At 40.5% G+C, this 17,756-nt stretch overlaps 1 protein-coding gene across 3 annotated transcripts in view; it reads left to right on the top strand.

The window, feature by feature from the left end:
• Positions 1-7,760, top strand: part of NPEPPS (aminopeptidase puromycin sensitive) — a 68,280-nt gene extending 60,520 nt beyond the window's left edge. For 2 of the 3 annotated variants that reach the window (XM_059670781.1, XM_059670782.1), the window contains 6 exons: positions 304-446; positions 893-949; positions 4,231-4,338; positions 4,811-4,966; positions 5,233-5,280; positions 7,372-7,760. In XM_059670781.1, the coding sequence (XP_059526764.1) occupies positions 304-446; positions 893-949; positions 4,231-4,338; positions 4,811-4,966; positions 5,233-5,280; positions 7,372-7,524 (665 nt within the window). In that variant the 3' untranslated portion in view covers positions 7,525-7,760. Of the gene's footprint in view, positions 1-303; positions 447-892; positions 950-3,094; positions 3,277-4,230; positions 4,339-4,810; positions 4,967-5,232; positions 5,281-7,371 lie in introns of those variants that run through there. The other variant, XM_059670783.1, reaches the window with a different exon arrangement.
• The last annotated feature ends 9,996 nt before the right edge of the window (positions 7,761-17,756 follow it).

Here is a 17,756-nt window from a genome sequence, read left to right as displayed (position 1 = left end):
TCACACATAATCTTTAGCTGTGTAATTACCTAGACGGAGTGAACATTTAGTAAATTTAGATAGCTGGCATTTGTGAATATAGACAAAGTTAGCAATTTATTTGCTTGTCTGGTCTGTTTAGCACTTCATTTCACTCATATGATTTGATCAATTTAAACCAAGTGCTCTTTCAAGTACTAAGGTTATTGATTCTGTTATTCAAGACTGTAGATATGGTATAACACAATTATAAGATATCTAGGTGGCATATTTGTATAAATAGGCTTTTTAAGTAATTCTTTGTCTCTTTTACTTCTCAATCAGGTCATCTAGATGCACTCCTGAGGGGCTTGGTCCTGGGCAAACTCGGAAAAGCAGGACATAAAGCAACATTAGAAGAAGCTCGTCGTCGGTTTAAGGACCATGTGGAAGGGAAACAGATTCTCTCCGCCGATCTGAGGAGTCCTGTAGGTTTTCATAATGAATTACTTTAATTTCTAGGTAACTGCATCATTCTTTGAAGTGTGGAACATATTTAATAGTAACTAAAAATGACCTAAGTACTGACCTGCAAATCATGTCTGACCCTGTTTTAATATGTTCTATTGAAGTGATTTGTAGTCAGCTTCTCATTTGTTTCAAATTTCTCAGTCTGCACTGTGGTGCTGAACGGTGATTATCAAAGCACATTCCCCTGAGAAAGCTGTTGTGCTCTGCTGTTACTTACTACATGCCATCTGCCTTTCTGGTTCATGTGGGCTCTTAGCTCCTTGCCACAATTTGTATGTAACATCAACACATGGCTATTTACAATTTTTTTTTACTTGCTTTCTATCTTTTCTTAACTTTAGAATATCTGGAAGAGATATATTTAATTAGATGCCTTCTTTTTTGTTCCTATATTCTCTTGTAGGTCTATCTGACTGTTTTGAAGCATGGTGATGGCACTACCTTAGACATTATGATAAAGGTGAGTAAATTTGGAAAGGGCTCCCATTTTCTGCTTTTGAACTTGGATTGACACAGATAGTATGAACTTTATGTGGTTTTTCAAAAAAAATCCCGGCAAAAGAAATATATACAGGTCTGCATATTGCAGACACCAAATATTAAGAAACTATGGGATCCTGTATAATAAAAGGGTAATATGCAAATCGACCGAATGGCAGAACGACTGGTTGCTATGACGTGCACTGACCACCAGGGGAAGACACTCAACGTAGAAGCCGGGCTGACAGCTAGTGAGCACAGAGGTGGTGGTGGGAGCCTCTCCCACCTCCACAGCAGTGCTAAGGATGTCCGACTGACAGCTTAGGCCCGCTTCCTGCACCCGAGGGCTCCCAGACTGCCAAAGGGTACAGGCCGGGCTGAGGGACCACACACACACACACACACACACACACACACACACACACACACACACACACCAGTGCACAAATGTCATGCACCAGGCTTCTAGTAAATATATAATGTCTGTTCATGAATACTACCAATATGATACAAAAAGTAAAACAATTTTTTACTTCTTTTTACTCACCAGTTTATCTTAAATCTTAAGACTGAAATGTTCATTTATTTTGATTAACAAGCCAGGTTCTTAAAATTTTCCCCTTCAATGTAAACTTACTTGGGGTTCTGCCCATTTAAAACAAAAGGTTTGTTTCTATACTTAGAAAAGAAATAGATGATTGATCAGGTATCTCAAAGGTTTAAACTATGCCATTGCCTCTTATGAATAGACAGAAAATTAATTCACCTGACTGCATATCCTCTGTCGTTTCCCTAGGGTGGTTAGCATATAATTAAACTCTGGTTTAGAAAAAATATAGGCAAAACTTCCCATGTCCTTATAATGGCAGTAGCCTGTTTGAAAGCCCTAATACTGTGGAACAGGTGATACCTCTAGTCCCTATCCATGCATTTATCTCAGAAATAACTTGACTATATTGGTTGCATTAGAGATGGAGGGAGCTGAGTCTTCTTATTACCATCAAGTAAAATGTGCTAAATACTCAAATTATCTATCAGGCCTTTAACACTCATGCATTGAAAGAGCCACACTTAGGAGGATGAACAGGATAGGAGTGTGATGTGCTTTAATACTTCACCTGTAATATATTAAGAATATTTACTGATTCCAAATGGATCAGAATTGCAAATCTAATTTCCAGTATTTTAGTTTTAAACAAATCCTATTTATATGATTAGAATGTTCTGAAAAATATAAACTTGATTTGTTTAAAAAACTCCATCTCAAAATGTACTCCTTTAACTACCCATCTTGTGCAAGGTTTTCCTTCCTAATAATATACAATTATATTTTGGGTTTACCTTTCAACTAAATGACATTAAGGTTCCTTCTCTTTCTTAATAATCTGTGAGCCTATACACTATAAATCATATATTTCTTTGCATATAAAATGAGATATTTATGGGTTTTGTCTTTGCCATAAAAGGGTATGAGACAAAATAGGGGTTCTGAAAATTTCATGACTGAAAATTGACATTTTCATGTCATGGCGTAATTTTAAGAATTTATACTGGTATGTATATTTAACAAGAATTTGCATCTGTTTAACACAAGGGAACTCAATAATTCAGTTTTACTATGAAATAGCTCTCATATGAAGACAGAATCAGGTTGGTGTTTTTTTTTTTTAAAATGTGTTGATTTTAGAGAGAGGAAGGGGAAGAGAGGAAAAAACACATCAATTTGTTGTTACACGTATTTATGCATTCATTGGTTGTTTTGTGTTAGTGCCTGACTGGGGATCGAACCCGCAAGCAACCTTGGCTTACTGGGATGCTCTAACCAACTGAGCTACTCAGCCAGGGCCCAGAGTCAAAGCTCTTTAAAAAACAACAAAAATAATAAAGACAACAACAGTTGATGAGAGATGTTTTTTGTTGGTAATTTAAGAATAATGAGGCAAGATAAAAATAACTTTAATTCTAAGTATATTTGAAATGGGGTGTTATGGTGCCATCTAGTGGACTAGTGTAACAGGTTCTCCTTGGGGGGTTAAAATGCTTTCTAAAAGCCCAAGTTCAGACATTGAGTACTAGAGCTGAAAAGGACCTTAGAAATCATCTGTCCACCCCGCTCATTTTACAGATGGGGAAACTGAGACCTGGAGAGGTTAAGGACTTAGTCAAGATCACACAGCTAGTTAGAGGCAAACTGGGACTAGAACCCAGATCACCTGACTTCCTATCTATTTTACCACACTGCTGCTCAAAAGAGTCCAAAGGAAAGGAAGAGGAAACTGGGAGCTGTGATGGGGTCTCCAGACACTGGTCAGTGTTAAATCTTTAGGGGGAAAAACGGTCAAGAGAGTCTATAAATTAAGTTGTCTTCGAGAAGTATTTCATATACCTTTGTAGCCCTAATTTTTAAAAATATATAATATTTTGTTTCTGATTATGAAAGAAGGTTTTGTATATTATGAAAGAGTAGACACTAGAAAAATAGAAAGAAAAAATAAAACTTACCTGTAATTTTAAAATATCAGATCACAAAAATAGCAGGTGTAATATGATCTTATTCCTGATTTGGTAATGTACGTATAGTAGTATTTTGATTTTTTCTTTGTACTTCTCTATTTTCTTAATATTCTGCATTCAATTCGTGCTTCTTCTTGCAGTCTAAAAATGTTATGATGCAGATTCTCACTGGTCAGAAACCATTATTAATTAATGTTAACATTTTGATTGGTTTTCAGGGGGTTTTTTTCCCCCTCCACATTAAACTTTTAAAAATTAAGAATAATTTTGCTTTATCTTTCTCCTTTTTCCATTTAATGTATCAAGAACATGTTTATGTCATCAAACATTCTTAAAATGTTATTTTCAATAATGCATTTTATATATTCTTTTACTGTTCTATATTAAATTGATGATCAGTGGTATTAGTAGTGACTAGTTTGTTCATATAACATAGAACATTAGTCAGACATCTATGGTGTAAAGAGTTTGGCCATGAAGTGTTTACCCCTTAGATCTTGATGTAAACTGCTCAGAACTGAGGAGAAGCCATTCATATAGTGAGCACTTATATATAACTTACAAAAATGGCATGAGAAGTTTAGTGCCAAACATCTCCAAAGGTATTCTTTTGTTAATTTTATGCCCTGCAATCTTAGCCAGTGAGAATCTAGAGCAAAAGTTGCACCATATTGGGGAAGGAGCTCATATAAGCATATGCATAACTTTCAAGGGAGGTTTAACTATATCTTTATTTTTTCATTATAGCTTCACAAGCAAGCAGATATGCAGGAAGAGAAAAACCGAATTGAAAGAGTCCTTGGGGCTACTCTTTCACCTGAATTGATTCAAAAAGTCCTCACGTTTGCACTTTCGGTAAGTTACAGTGAAAACTGCTTTTAGAGGGAATTGTTACCCACTGATCTGTAGCAAGTGTCTTTGATCCAGTGTCTTCTTGATTTGCCTTAACCAGAGAGTAAGACTTCTTTTAGTGTAGGAAAACTGGAATGAGTTTGTTACTGACCTCTATATCTCCCTCTAGTGGTGAGAATCAAAATAGTTGGGAGAGGAAAGAAACTGGAAAGCTGCCTGTCTCTTCCTTTTTACCCTGTAGAAGCCCTAGCAAGTATTTCTTGAGCAACCTGTTTGTACCTGTCTCAATGCCTTATTATCAGTTTGGCTGATCTTTAGGTTAAATTCCTCTTTGTTGGAAGCTTCAGGTGCCAGTTATTGCTAAAACAGGGAACATTATCTTCAAGCGATTACTTGGGTTCCTCAACATTTGCTCTTTCTGGTACTAGACGATGCTTAGGTTACAGTAGACTCGTAGTTCTCTTTCTGTTTTTAGGAAGAGGTACGTCCACAGGATACTGTATCAGTAATTGGTGGAGTGGCTGGAGGCAGCAAACATGGAAGGAAGGCTGCTTGGAAATTTATAAAGGACAACTGGGAAGAACTTTATAATCGATACCAGGGAGGATTCCTAATATCCAGACTAATAAAGGTGTGTGAAGATATTTATTTGAGTAGCTTGCTTATCATGGATGTTATTGAGCGACATCCATGATTCACTAGACCCATAGGTTATGGTCTTTGCTCTTTAAGAGTTTCCTTAGTTATTGGTCTTATTAAAGGGCATCTCCGTCATCCATCCTGCACCCTCTAGAATAAACTGAAGTAGGGAGAGGATGGAATGGGGGGTTTTTTAGTTGGTTCCAAGCCTCTTTTAGTTGCACTTCCTACTTAAACCATTGTGTGTGTGTTTTTCAGCTATCAGTTGAGGGATTTGCAGTTGATAAAATGGCTGGAGAGGTTAAGGTAAGGAAAATACTGTTAACTTTTCACTTCTCAATCTATTAAATAAAAACACTAACCAAACTATAATCATAGTATGTAGGAGTAATGAATGTTAGTATCTCCTTTTATTGCTTAGAGAAAGATAGCTTAGGTTGATTCTTTAATGCCTGAAGAATTTAGGGTTGGAATCAACTTTGAGGGAGTTGAAATATGATTGAAAGAATATGGAACTTGGAGGCAGTTGACCTGGGTGTAAAACTCTGCTCTGCTCTGTGTTAGCTATTCAACATCAAGCAAGTTTTTTAACCCCTGTGAGCCTGTCTCCTCATCTGTAAAATGGGGCGATGATAAGATTATGAGAGGGGAATCATTGATTGGCTGCCTCCTGCACACCCGCCCACTGGGGACCAAGCCAGCAACCCCGGCATGTGCCCTTGATCGGAATCGAACCTGGGACCCTTCAGTCCGCAGGCCGATGCTCCATCCACTGAGCCAAACCAGCTAGGGCTGTTAATCTTTAATTCAACCAATATTTACTGAATGGCTTCTCTGTGTTGTGAACCTGTCTGGGGGCAGGGAGAGTTGCAGATAATTCCCAGGTTTCTCTTGTGTGAATGGTGGTGCTATAATAAGAGGAAGTCTAGCATCTTACTCAGGCCCTAAGAATCGAACCATAAGGAGACTTGGGGGAGGGGCCATTGTCATCTATATAAATAAGGTTATTGATTTCTAAAAGGTCTAGACTTAATCTGATGAATTAGTCATTCTCTCTTAGTGATTACTAGTTCAAGGGGAAGACCCCATCCTTTCGCTGGTTGGTATTTAAGAGTTGTTTTGTCGCCATAACCGGTTTGGCTCAGTGGATAGAGCGTCGGCCTGCGGACTGAAAGGTCCCAGGTTCGATTCCAGTCAAGGGCATGTACCTTGGTTGCAGGCACATCCCCAGTAGGGGGTGTGCAGGAGGCAGCTGATTGATGTTTCTCTCTCTCATCGATGTTTCTAACTCTCTGTCCCTCTCCCTTCCTCTCTGTAAAAAATCAATAAAATATATATATAAAAAAAGTTGTTTTGTTTTCTGTGAAACCAGGTAGACTTTCTTAGAAAATTAATTCAATCTTGAATCAATAAGCATTATAATAAATTATAATAAAATTATAAATAAATTATAATAAAATAGTTTTATTGTGTGAAAAATGTGAGTCAATGGAGTATTAAATTATTAGGGTATAGCAGCAGTATAAGTTTCTTGGTTTTATCATCCCTTACAAATCTTTATTTGAAGCAGCCAAAATGTGTACTCTGTGACAACTGTTTATGTGCATTGTCTCTTTAATCTTCTGGAGTAAATATTTTCTCATAGATGAGAAGACAGACTTAGAGCAGTTAATTTACTTAGTCATAGACTAGTACATGATCAAGTCTAGAATCAAGTTTCAAGCCTGATTCCAAAGCCTAGAGTAACCACTGGACAGTGAGTCTAAATCTAAAGAAAGATTGTAAGGCTCAGCCGGCATGGCTCAGTGGTTGAGCAGAGCATCGACCTATGAATCAGGAGGTCACAGTTCAATTCCCAGTCGGGGCACATGCCCGGGGTTGTGGACTCGATCCCCAATGAGGGGTGTGCAGGAGGCAGCTGATCAGTGGTTCTCTCTCACTGATGTTTCTCTCTCTCTCTCCCTCTCCCTTCCTCTCTGAAATAAAAATATATTTTTTAAAAAAAAGAAAGGTTGGCTCTAGCTGGTTTGGCTCAGTGGATAGTGTCCACCTGTGGACTGAAGGGTCCCAGGTTCGATTCCTGTCTAGGGCACATGCCTGGTTGCGGGCTGGATCCTGTAGGAGGCAGCCAATCGATGATTCTCTCTCCCTCTCCCTTCCTCTCTGATGTCAATAAAAATATACTATTAACTTTTTATTAGGTTTTAAGCATATAATACTTAAGGGAGAATTCCTATAGCCTGGTCCAAGAAGCTGCTTGTTTCTTTTAGTCTGGGGACGGCAGTGGTAAATTGTCACGAGTGAAGGTGATGATTCCTTTACAGATGAGCAGGTGTTTTTTCAGGTCCCCTTACTATTGCTAGTAATAATCCTACATTCTGGGTTGTTTTATACCAGGCTTTCTTCGAGAGTCACCCAGCTCCTTCAGCTGAGCGTACCATCCAGCAGTGTTGTGAAAATATCCTGCTGAATGCTGCGTGGCTAAAGCGAGATGCTGAGAGCATCCACCAGTACCTCCTTCAGCGAAAGGCCTCACCACCCACAGTGTGAACCCTGAGCACGCTGCCACTACGGTTCTGCTGCTTCGCTGCCGGGATAAGGTGGAGCTACCGAACAGCTGATTCACATACCAAGAATTTGGAGTCTTCTTTCAAACCAGTGGGGGTTGGACAATGAATGTAGTTAACTGGTTCCTGCTCACACTCCAGAATTAAGTTCTATTGAAAAAGGAAAATCAGCAATTCAGCAAAAAAAAAAAAAAAAAAAAAAAAGAATAAAAAATAGAACTGTAAATATGATAGTAATAAAATAGAGCATAATGAAACTGTGAAACTTCCTGAAGCCTTGTCAAGTGGTTAAAAGTATTTAACACTCTCCTGTTAATGACAGATGTTCTGTTTTTATAACCTACCAAAAGGAAACTAGAGGCTTCTGGGCGAAGAGGATATTTGTGAAGTGGGTTCTGCAAGCAGCCTACAAGCCAAGGGTAGTGTCCATTGCAGGGAATGGTTAAACATGAAAGACTGATAGCTGGTATAATATAGAGTCTGTGCATAATTCCAAGTGGGTTTTGGGGGATTTGGGGGGTTTTTTTTTGGCATGGGGACTGATCAGGAGACATATTTTCCTGCATAACTCAATCCAATCCAAGGATTGTAGTTTTCCTCCTTGCCTTCCCTTCTGTGTGACCCCTTGGCAAAAAAGAAAAAAAGAAGAAGAAAAAGAAGGTTAAAAAAAACACTTATCCTGGTCTGGGTTTTTCCTCCCCTTAGTTCCACCCCCAGCACCCACCCCCGGTGTCCTTCTTAGAGATAACGAAATAATAAGGAAACATCTTTTATAGCCACATTAAATAAGAGAAACTGATATACATTATTTTTTCTTTCTTTTTTAAGATTACTTTTAAGAACCCTGAAAGGCATATAGGTGAGACTATAGAAATGAAAAGGCTTTCAGCCAGGCCTTTCTGAAGGAGTTATTCTGCTAAAAATGGTCTTAGTTGTCTTGTAGGCCAACTATCAGACCTCTTATGGACAGTATCCGCACTGGCTTCTCCGGGGTCACTGGGGGCATGTAAGAAGCCAGTGGTCGCTGCTGCAGGCCTATTTATTAGTGGTAACTGGTTAAAAGCAGCAACAAAGGCTACACGCCTGTGGTGTGCCACTCTCTACTTCCACAGCGCACCCTACTGACCAGCCTCACCTGTCTAATCCAGTGCGTTTTAACTCTACATCTCATTCCTATCTCTGTCCCTACAATTTTTCTTTTCTTTTTTCCCCTCTTTTCCTTTTATTTTTTCTTTAAAAATATTTTTGTGTTATTAACAGAAATTCATATTTGGTGTGGCTTAACTGTATTTCAGAAGGCCATCAGATTGTGAGACTGCTTCCCTGAAACATTTTTGTGCTATTGTTTTAAAAAAATAATAATTAAACAACAGTTGGCGTTAATAAAAATGTCAATGTGAAACGGATGTCATGATTTATTTATTTTATCTATTTGATTAGAAACTAAAAAGTTTCCTATCATTCAGTAGGATTGTAAGTTTCACTACCATTGGATTTTTTGAGTCTAAGAAAATCTAGTTCCTGAATTCCTAATGAATAGTACCTAAACAGAAAAATCCTAAGACTCCTTCTTAATTAGTTCTGAATTCTCAAAAATCTCTTAGAGCTCATTAGAGTCAGCATTCATGAGTTGAGACCTTTATTAAGGCTTCGTTATACAGGAGCCAAGCTCAGGGCTTTTCTGTGGACTCCAGGCCTGTGCTTAAGGAAGCTGCAAAACAGGTTCACAAAAGACTGAGAAGAATTCCGCTTTAATAAAATAACTCAATTTTACATCAGAAATTCTGGAAAGTCTCTCCTCCCCACCACCTTCTCTCCCCACTCTCCCTTCTCTTTCTTTCCCCTCTCTTTTCTTTCTCCCCTAAAAAAAAAAAAAAAAGAATAAAAAGAATTCTGGAAAGAAAATATTTTTGTCTCAGCATCCATGTAAGCTTTGTACAGTGTAACAGTTTAGTTTGAATTGTGTTGGGGGAGAGGTGGTGCTGGACGTCTTCCATTTGCCCTTCGGCCAGGCGTTGGTGACCCAGGTGTATGGCATTAACAAGCCCCTTTGCCCTCTCACTCAGGTTGTGTTGATGCAATTAGTAAACCCTCAGATGATCAGAAGGCCTGAGAAAAGGATGGTCAGGAAATCTGTTCTGGCTTCCTCACTGCCAGGTCACATGGGCTGGCTAAGTCCCTCTACCAAAGACCGTGACCCTATTACGCAGCCCTCCAGCTTCTAGCGCCTCTCTGCCCCTTCAAACCCAGGGACATAAAGGACAACTCCTTAACCAGCTCTGGATGATTCCATCATTCCTTGTTGGTTTCCCTGAACGCTGCCCATGTCTTTGTAAATAGTCCCTTTATTAAACCCTCCTCAAGTTATCCAGTTTGAGTGTGTTCTCTGTTTTCTACTAATATTTTGACTGATTTGGACACCAGAGTCCTGATTTTTAAAGGTTTTGATCTAACCTTTTTTGTGTCAGGTGTTTTAATTTATTATTAGTCTTCCAAATAGCTCTCTATCATAGGTAATATACTCATTTCACAGATAAAAAAGCAAGCTTAGAAAAATTAGGCAAAGTAGTTATTTTGCACATAACATTCAGAACCAGTGGTTAACCCAAGCTTGACAGTGTCCAAAACTTGTGTTCTTCCAGCTAGTTGTCATGCTTCCACAGTTAGATCATATAGTTAGACTCTACCCAGACAATAGCTTTAAGATATTTAATGATTTTCCTTTTCCCTAATATTTCTTGGTTTACACTTTAGTGGAAATCAGAACGTTGGAAAGACGAATGTGTTGATCCTCCCTATGGAGAATGTTATTTATTTACTAGAAGCCTGATGCACAAAATTAGTGCGAGAGTAGGCCTTCCTTCCCCCAGCTGCCATCACCAGCTTCCCTGTGGCACCCAGGACCCTAGCTTCCCTCACAGTCCCAGCTTCGTCCAAAGAACATCCAGTCTAATCAGATTATTATGCTTTTATTATTACAGATTTTAAAAATTTAATTGGGGTGACCTTATTCTATATCAGCAGTTCTGAACCTGTGGGTCGCGACCCCTTTGGGGGTCGAACGACCCTTTCACAGGGGTCACCTAAGACCATCAGGAAACATATATAATTACATATTGTTTTTGTGATTAATCACGATGCTTTAATTTTGTTCAATTTGTAACAATGAATTTGGGGGTCACCACAACATGAGGAACTGTATTAAAGGGTCACGGCATTAGGAAGGTTGAGAACCCCTGGTCTACATGAACATATAGGTTACATGTGTGGGTTATTAATTTACAAAATTTGTATATAGGACCATGTGCCCACCATCCTGTGAAGCAATAAAGCCTTTTGGGAACAGTAGGCAATGGTGAGTGAATTTTTAAAAAATATATTTTTATTGATTTCAGAGAGGAAGGGAGAGGGAGAGAGAGAGAAACATCAATGGTGAGAATCATTGATCAGCTGCCTCCTGCATGCCCCCTACTGGGGATCGAGCCTGCAACCCAGACATGTGCCCTTGACCAGAGTCGAACCCTGGACCCTTCAGTCTGCAGGCCGACGCTCTATCCACTGGGCCAAACCAGCTAGGGCAGTGGGTGAATACTTAACTTACAATTTCTAAGTATGGGTTTCAGGGAGTAAGGAACCCCTTGAAATTATTTGTAAAGAATGTATCTTTCCGCTGAAACCGGTTTGGCTCGGTGGATAGAGCGTCAGCCTGCGGACTGAAAGGTCCCAGGTTCGATTCCGGTCACGGGCATGTACCTGGGTTGTGGGAACATCCCCAGTAGGAGATGTGCAGGAGGCGGCTGATCGATGTTTCTCTCTCATCGATGTTTCTAACTCTCTATCTCTCTCCCTTCCTCTCTGTAAAAAATCAATAAAATATATTAAAAAAAAAAAAAAAAGAATGTATCTTTCTGCCCTAGCCGGTTTTGCTCAGTGGATAGAGTGTCAGCCTGCGGACTGAAGTGTCCAGGGTTCAATTCTGGTCAAGGGCACATGCCCGGGTTGCAGGCTTGATCCCCAGTAGGGGGTGTGCAGGAGGCAGCCAATCAATGATTCTCATCATTGATATTTCTCTCTCTCTCTCTCTCTCTCTCTCTCGCCCTCTTCCGCTCACTCTCCCTCTCTCCCCCTTCCTCTCTGAAATCAATTAAAAAATATTAATAAAAAAAAGAATGTATCTTTCTGTAGTATGCAATTTGGGGGTTATAAGAGGAGTTCTACAGCTTGAAATAAACCCTTTCTATTCTATTACCCAGAAAGGTCCTAGAATGTTATGAGAAAGAGCTGGAGCCACATTTGCAGGGTTAGTGATTTTTCTTCCCAGCAAATCATAAAAAGCACTGGGTAATACATTTATCCCGCTGTATCTGTGCTTAGAGACAGCGTCATTTCTGACTCAACAACAGCACCTGATGAGAACTGAATCTCCTCTCACTTACATATTAGTTTTAGGACCTCAGAGTTGTTTTAGTTTTGTTTTTTATAAAACTATCTTTTGGACAGTGCAAAATACCCAACCAAGATGGACTGTGCCTTCTTGTACCAACCCTGATCCATGCCAAGTGGTCAAGGTGTTTGGGTTCAAATGCAAGAGTGAAAGACAGGAGAACCTAATGTTAATAAAACACTGAGCCAAACAACGGCTTTCCCCGGGAAACCAAATCAAAGGATTGGTGGTCCTACCTGAGCGTTGGATGGCAAACTGGGTTGATGGTAGTGCAGGAAGGAAAGTCAGTTCGGTTGTTACTGACGTTTGTAAAGCTCTGACTGCTCCTGCGGTTCTATTGCTGGTATCTGTCAGCTGTAGCTTTCATTATTGGACTCCTGGTTCCAACACTGGGGTGAAATTAGCAACAGGGAAAGAAATACAGCTTACTACCATAATCTGGGCTTTCTTGAGAAAGTTGCCAGCAGCTGACAGCAGACATGCTATACACCAGTTAAGATGACAACTGGGAAGGAAAAAAATCATAAATCTTGCTATGGTTTAGCCGACCACATCAAGTTGGTCCTCTTGAGACATCCGCCTTCTCCCCACCCCCAAGCCCAACCTTAACCTTTATTATCAATTTGACAAATTGTGTAGGTATATTGCATTACACTGCAATTTCAACCCAGTCTAAGTATTAGGGGACTTGTGTTATATATACTAATATTATGGATATTCTAAAAAAGTTAAGGAGAAGAAAACCACATACTGAACGGCTGATGGTTTGATGGGAGAAGTCTCAAAACAAGAACATTGAATACAAGATAATGGGGAGGAGAGAAACAGTTTATAAAAAGTATAAAACATTTAAAAATTTTTAGATGAATGAGATTATTGCTTTTCTAATAGGTCAGTTCCCTCTTTTATCAATGGAGCACTTGAATGTTAGGAAGATGTAAAGGGGTGTTGAAGATGAAGTTAATGCTGTTGCCTTTGTAAGTGTAAAGAAGTGTCTCCTGCCCTAGACAGTTTGGCTCAGTGGATAGAGTGTCGGCCTGCAGACTGAAAGGTCCCGGGTTCGATTCTGGCCAAGGGCACATGCCCGGGTTGTGGGCTTGATCCCCAGTAGGGGCCGTGCAGAAGGCAGCCATTCAATGATTCTCTCTCATCATTGATGTGTCTATCTCTTCCTCTCTCTCCCTTCCTCTCTTCAATCAATCAATAAATATATATATATATTTTAAATAAAGTGAAAAAAGAAAAAAAATAAATATATATATATATATTTTTAAAAAAGAAGTGTCTCCTTTCACTTCATTCCTAAAACAGTAACAGAGTACATAGACCATCTCCACTGGCTAGACAACAAAGTAGTACATAATTCATGTAAATCTCTTGGCTTCCAAATCTGGTCTCTCCCTGCCCCTGTTGACACTCTTGTTTCTTATCCCCAGCAAATGAAAGGTTTTAGACCTGTGTGTCCAAATACAGTATATATATATTATAGCCATATGCAGCTATTTAAGTTTAAATTAAACTTTAACAAGTTCCTTAGTTGCATTAGCCACATTTCAAATACTCGGGAGCCACATATGGCCAGTGGTTACTATGGTATATTGGGCAGCACAGATACAGGTCATATCCATCACTGAAGTTCTATTGGACCACCCCACTCAAGTGTATTTTTTTGTGTATAATAGAAAATTGTTACATGTTTTCTCTACCAACCTCATTGTAATTTGCTACTCATCTAAGAACACTATCACTAACTCCAATCTACTTTAAATTTTATTTCTGTTCACAAGTGCAATTCACATTCATTTTCCAAATTTTGAAGGAAAAACACAAACATAGAAAGTAACTATCCCTTCTTATAGAGCCACCTCCCAAAGACAGGCATGGTTAACCGATAAGTTTGGGGCATGTTCTTCCCGTTACATTTTTACACTCAGTTTATGCATTCAATTCTTTTAATAATGAAGATAGGCTGTGGCCTCTTTGCTTATTCCCCTTTGTAACCAGCACAACACATTTCAGCTTTGCCTCATGAAGCTACGTGTGCGGGGCTCTGTCATGAAGCTAATCCCCAAAGATGACTGGAGAGCCCCGTGACAGCTGGCAGATGTATTCCTCGAGACGCATGTCTTGTTTAGAATCATTGGTTGATGAAAGTTGTCCAGCCTGACTGGTCACTGCTGCCTGGTGTGAAATGCCTGTTTTGGGGAGTGCACACATTCGAGGAATGTGGCCTGAAGCTCCCGGCTCAGTTGCAGTGGTTCGTGTAATGAAGCCACTCGATGTTCTTTCCTCACAGAGATGTGAACTGAGACTCTATTTGGAACATTTACAACCATATACGGTGTTGCCCGGGTGTTTAGCTACAGATTTGGGTTATTATCATCATTAACTGGATTTAGGAAGTTATACGGTGATGGATTTTCACAAAGACTTTGGTGAGAAGAGATGTAACTGGCTCGAAGGAAAGAAAAAAAAAAAGTACCCCTTTTCACAGATTGCAACCTGCAGGGACTGCAGCTCGCTGTACTTGTTGAAATGAGGCCACCAATTCCTCCCCCTGGGTCCCACTTACCTGCTGAACGCCTGCCGTGCGAGCCTGAGCAGCTGTGTTACTTCCGCTCCTGCACTTGCACCATTAATTTGATGACTGAACCTCACTGCTTCAAAAAAAAAAAAAAAATTCAATGTGCCAGCCATCAGTACATGACCCAAACCAAGTGTGCACCAAGGTAGAAATAGTATGGACAGCTTTAAATGTTCCTGTCATCTGGGACTTGACCCCATACAGGATGCTGGACAAAGGTTCTCATTGCTATGTGAGCCTCACAGAGACAACAGAAGAGGTGAGCACACCAGCCTTTTCTGGTCGTTATCAAATGAAACACAGCTGCACTGTGTTCTAACCCCGCAGTCTGCTGTGGGAGGCGTGCATTTTGGTCCCTAATGGAAGGATTTGCTTACTGACTTATCAGGAGGAGCTTGTCTGAAAAGCTCCTCAGCATTATCTCGAGGGCACCTTCCATGGTTACGGAATCCAGACAGCAGACCGTGGTTACAACAGCTTTCAGAGCAACAGGATATTGTACTAGGCACTGAAACTATCAAATAAGGCAGATTTGGCCCAGCCGGCATGGCTCAGTGGTTGAGCATTGACCTGTGAACCAGAAGGTCACGGTTCAATTCCCGGTCAGGGCACATGCCTGGTTTGTGGTCTTGATCCCCAGTGTGGGGCTTGCAGGAGGCAGCGGATCAGTGATCCTCTCTCATCATTGATGTTTCTCTCTCTCCCCCCTTCTCCCTTCCTCTCTGAAATCAATAAAATTGTTTTTTTAAATAAGGCTTTACAATCTAGCAGGAACAAGAAATACTGAGTGGGTAGTTTTCAGTGTGATGGGTCTGCAATGGGACCAGCAGGCTGGTACAAGAGGATATTAGTAGGGAGTCCACTGTAGCCTGAATGTGCAGGAAAGGCTCCCATGAAGAAATGCTAAGTGAAGACCTGAAAGGTTGGTGGTTGCTAGCCAGAGGGGATGGGGAGGTGGTCTAGGCAGAAGAAATGGCATGGGCAATGGCCTGTGGCTGGGAAGAACCTGCCCTATTTAAGGAACCAAAAGAAATCCAGAATAGCTGGAACACAGACCAGTCTTGGGGAAGTGGTAAGAGAGGGATCTGGAGAATAGGCAAGGGTCAGACTGGGGAGGAACGTAGGCCATGTGAAAGAATCTAAACATTAGCTCAAGGACAATAGGAAACGATCAGTTTCCTCATCTATAAAGTGAGCATAATAGCTATCTCATAGGATTATCAGGAAACAAAACAAGAATACAAGTGAAAGGTCTTGGAAATCTTGAAAACATGACAGGGCCCTGGCCAGTGTGGCTCGGTTGGTTGGGCGTTGTCCTATGTACCAGGAAGTTTGTTCATTTGATTTGAGGTTAAGGGCACATGCCTGGGTTGTGGCCTAGATCCCCAGTAGGGGGTGTGCAGGAGGCAGCACCAATGTTGTGCTCTCACACCAATGTTTCTCTCCCTCTCCCTTCTTATCTCTCTAAAAGTCAATAATTTAAAACAATGATAGGAATACTACTAACATTATAATATTAGCAGTAATTATAAACTATGCTGTCTTCTTAAGTAATGGAAGTCGTCGTTCAGATCTCCTACATGGGAATATGAAAGTCTATAAAACCCTGACCTACTCAAGGGAGCGGATGGAAAGGTCAGAAGTTTGCTTCAGTCGAAACTTCCAGTGTGAAATGAAGTTCTGAAGCTGAGGGGTGAGCCCAGCTGTTTGGAGCAGCCTCACACCATGTATGGCCATGTGTATTTCTCAATCCACAGACTTCCAACACCACTTCCAGAAAAGATCAGTGTTCCGCCTCCTTCTCAAGCCCTTCCTGCCCCCGCCAGCAGAACCACTGAGACATTCTTTCCTCTCGATTCCTTCCAGCCAGAGCTTAGGCCCAGCATCTCTCCAACGTCAGCTTTTGTAGAAGCTGCCATCATTCCAAACACATTACACTCCTCTGAACTGTTGGTGGGAAAATAGTTATCCCGGTTCGCACCTGCATTACATTTTTTAGGAAAAATGCAAGACCTTTACAAATATGTTTGTGACAGTTTAATCTTACAATGATTCTGTGAAGTAGGCTCAACCAAATCTCAGAATGGATGAAAGATCGGACCAGCATTGCTATACTACCAAGGAGAACTTGGTTCATTTTGGCCACTTCCACTCTGCCTGCAACGCATTAAACATTACCTGAGTACAGGAGGGCAGAGCTTTGGCAGGAGTAGGCATTTGATTGCACTGCATCACCACAACCCTCTTTCCAGCTCTGGTCAAACAAGCCAGGCACGCCTCCTCCCCAGAGGTCACTGACGACCACAAATGCTTCACATAGCTGCACAGCAGACGTTACAAACTTGCTTTTATTTTTTATTTTTTTAAATCTATGCATTGCTGTTAAAATCTTTTTGAAAATTTAAATCCAGTTTTTTAAAATCAAGATATTTCACAGAAAATCCAGATTCCCAACTTTAGGAAAATCAGATCTGGCTTTTAAAAATGTCTGGCGGTAGTGGGTGGGGGTGGCCGGGGAGAGGTCAATGGGGGGGGGGGGGGGGAAGGAAGCTTATGTAATACTTTAAACAATAAAAAATTTAAATTAAAAAAAAATGTCTGGAGGTGACCAGCGTATTATACCACAGTCACTACTCCGCCTGGATGGATCCTTTGTAAAGTTCACGTGACCGGCCTAGAATATCTTGAATTTGTATCCTTTACCCATGTGGACCAAATCTTACGAATACTGTGTCCCCTCCTTTGTGACCTTTTTCACATGGATAGGGCTTACTCTGTTTGAATGTAACTTTGGGATGTTAGGAGACCTTTCTGTAGATGAGAAAACAAGGCCACTCAGTCCTTCTCTGATGGATCTAACTCTATTTGCAGCTACTTCTCAAGGGTAAAGGTGAAAAGATTTATTCCAGCGAAGACTTCTGTCAGGTTACTCCTTTCCATTGTCGCCTCTGTTCCATTCTGGCCCCTTTATTCATTAATTCAAGATTCCAAACATTTTAAAAATATCGATGAAGGTGCCGGGATAGTGGCCTCAAATCATTTTTAGAATTATTATTTTTTTAAATCCTCACCCGAGGACATGGTTAGAGAGACGAAGGGAGAGAGAAACATCAATCGATTGGTTGCCTTCCATATGCTCCCGGACTGGGGATCAAACCAACAACCCAGGCATGTGCCCTGACCAGGA

This window comes from Myotis daubentonii, chromosome 16 (assembly GCF_963259705.1).
Source record: "Myotis daubentonii chromosome 16, mMyoDau2.1, whole genome shotgun sequence".
Lineage (NCBI taxonomy): Eukaryota > Metazoa > Chordata > Mammalia > Chiroptera > Vespertilionidae > Myotis > Myotis daubentonii.
This window is presented reverse-complemented; position numbering and strand designations above follow the sequence as displayed.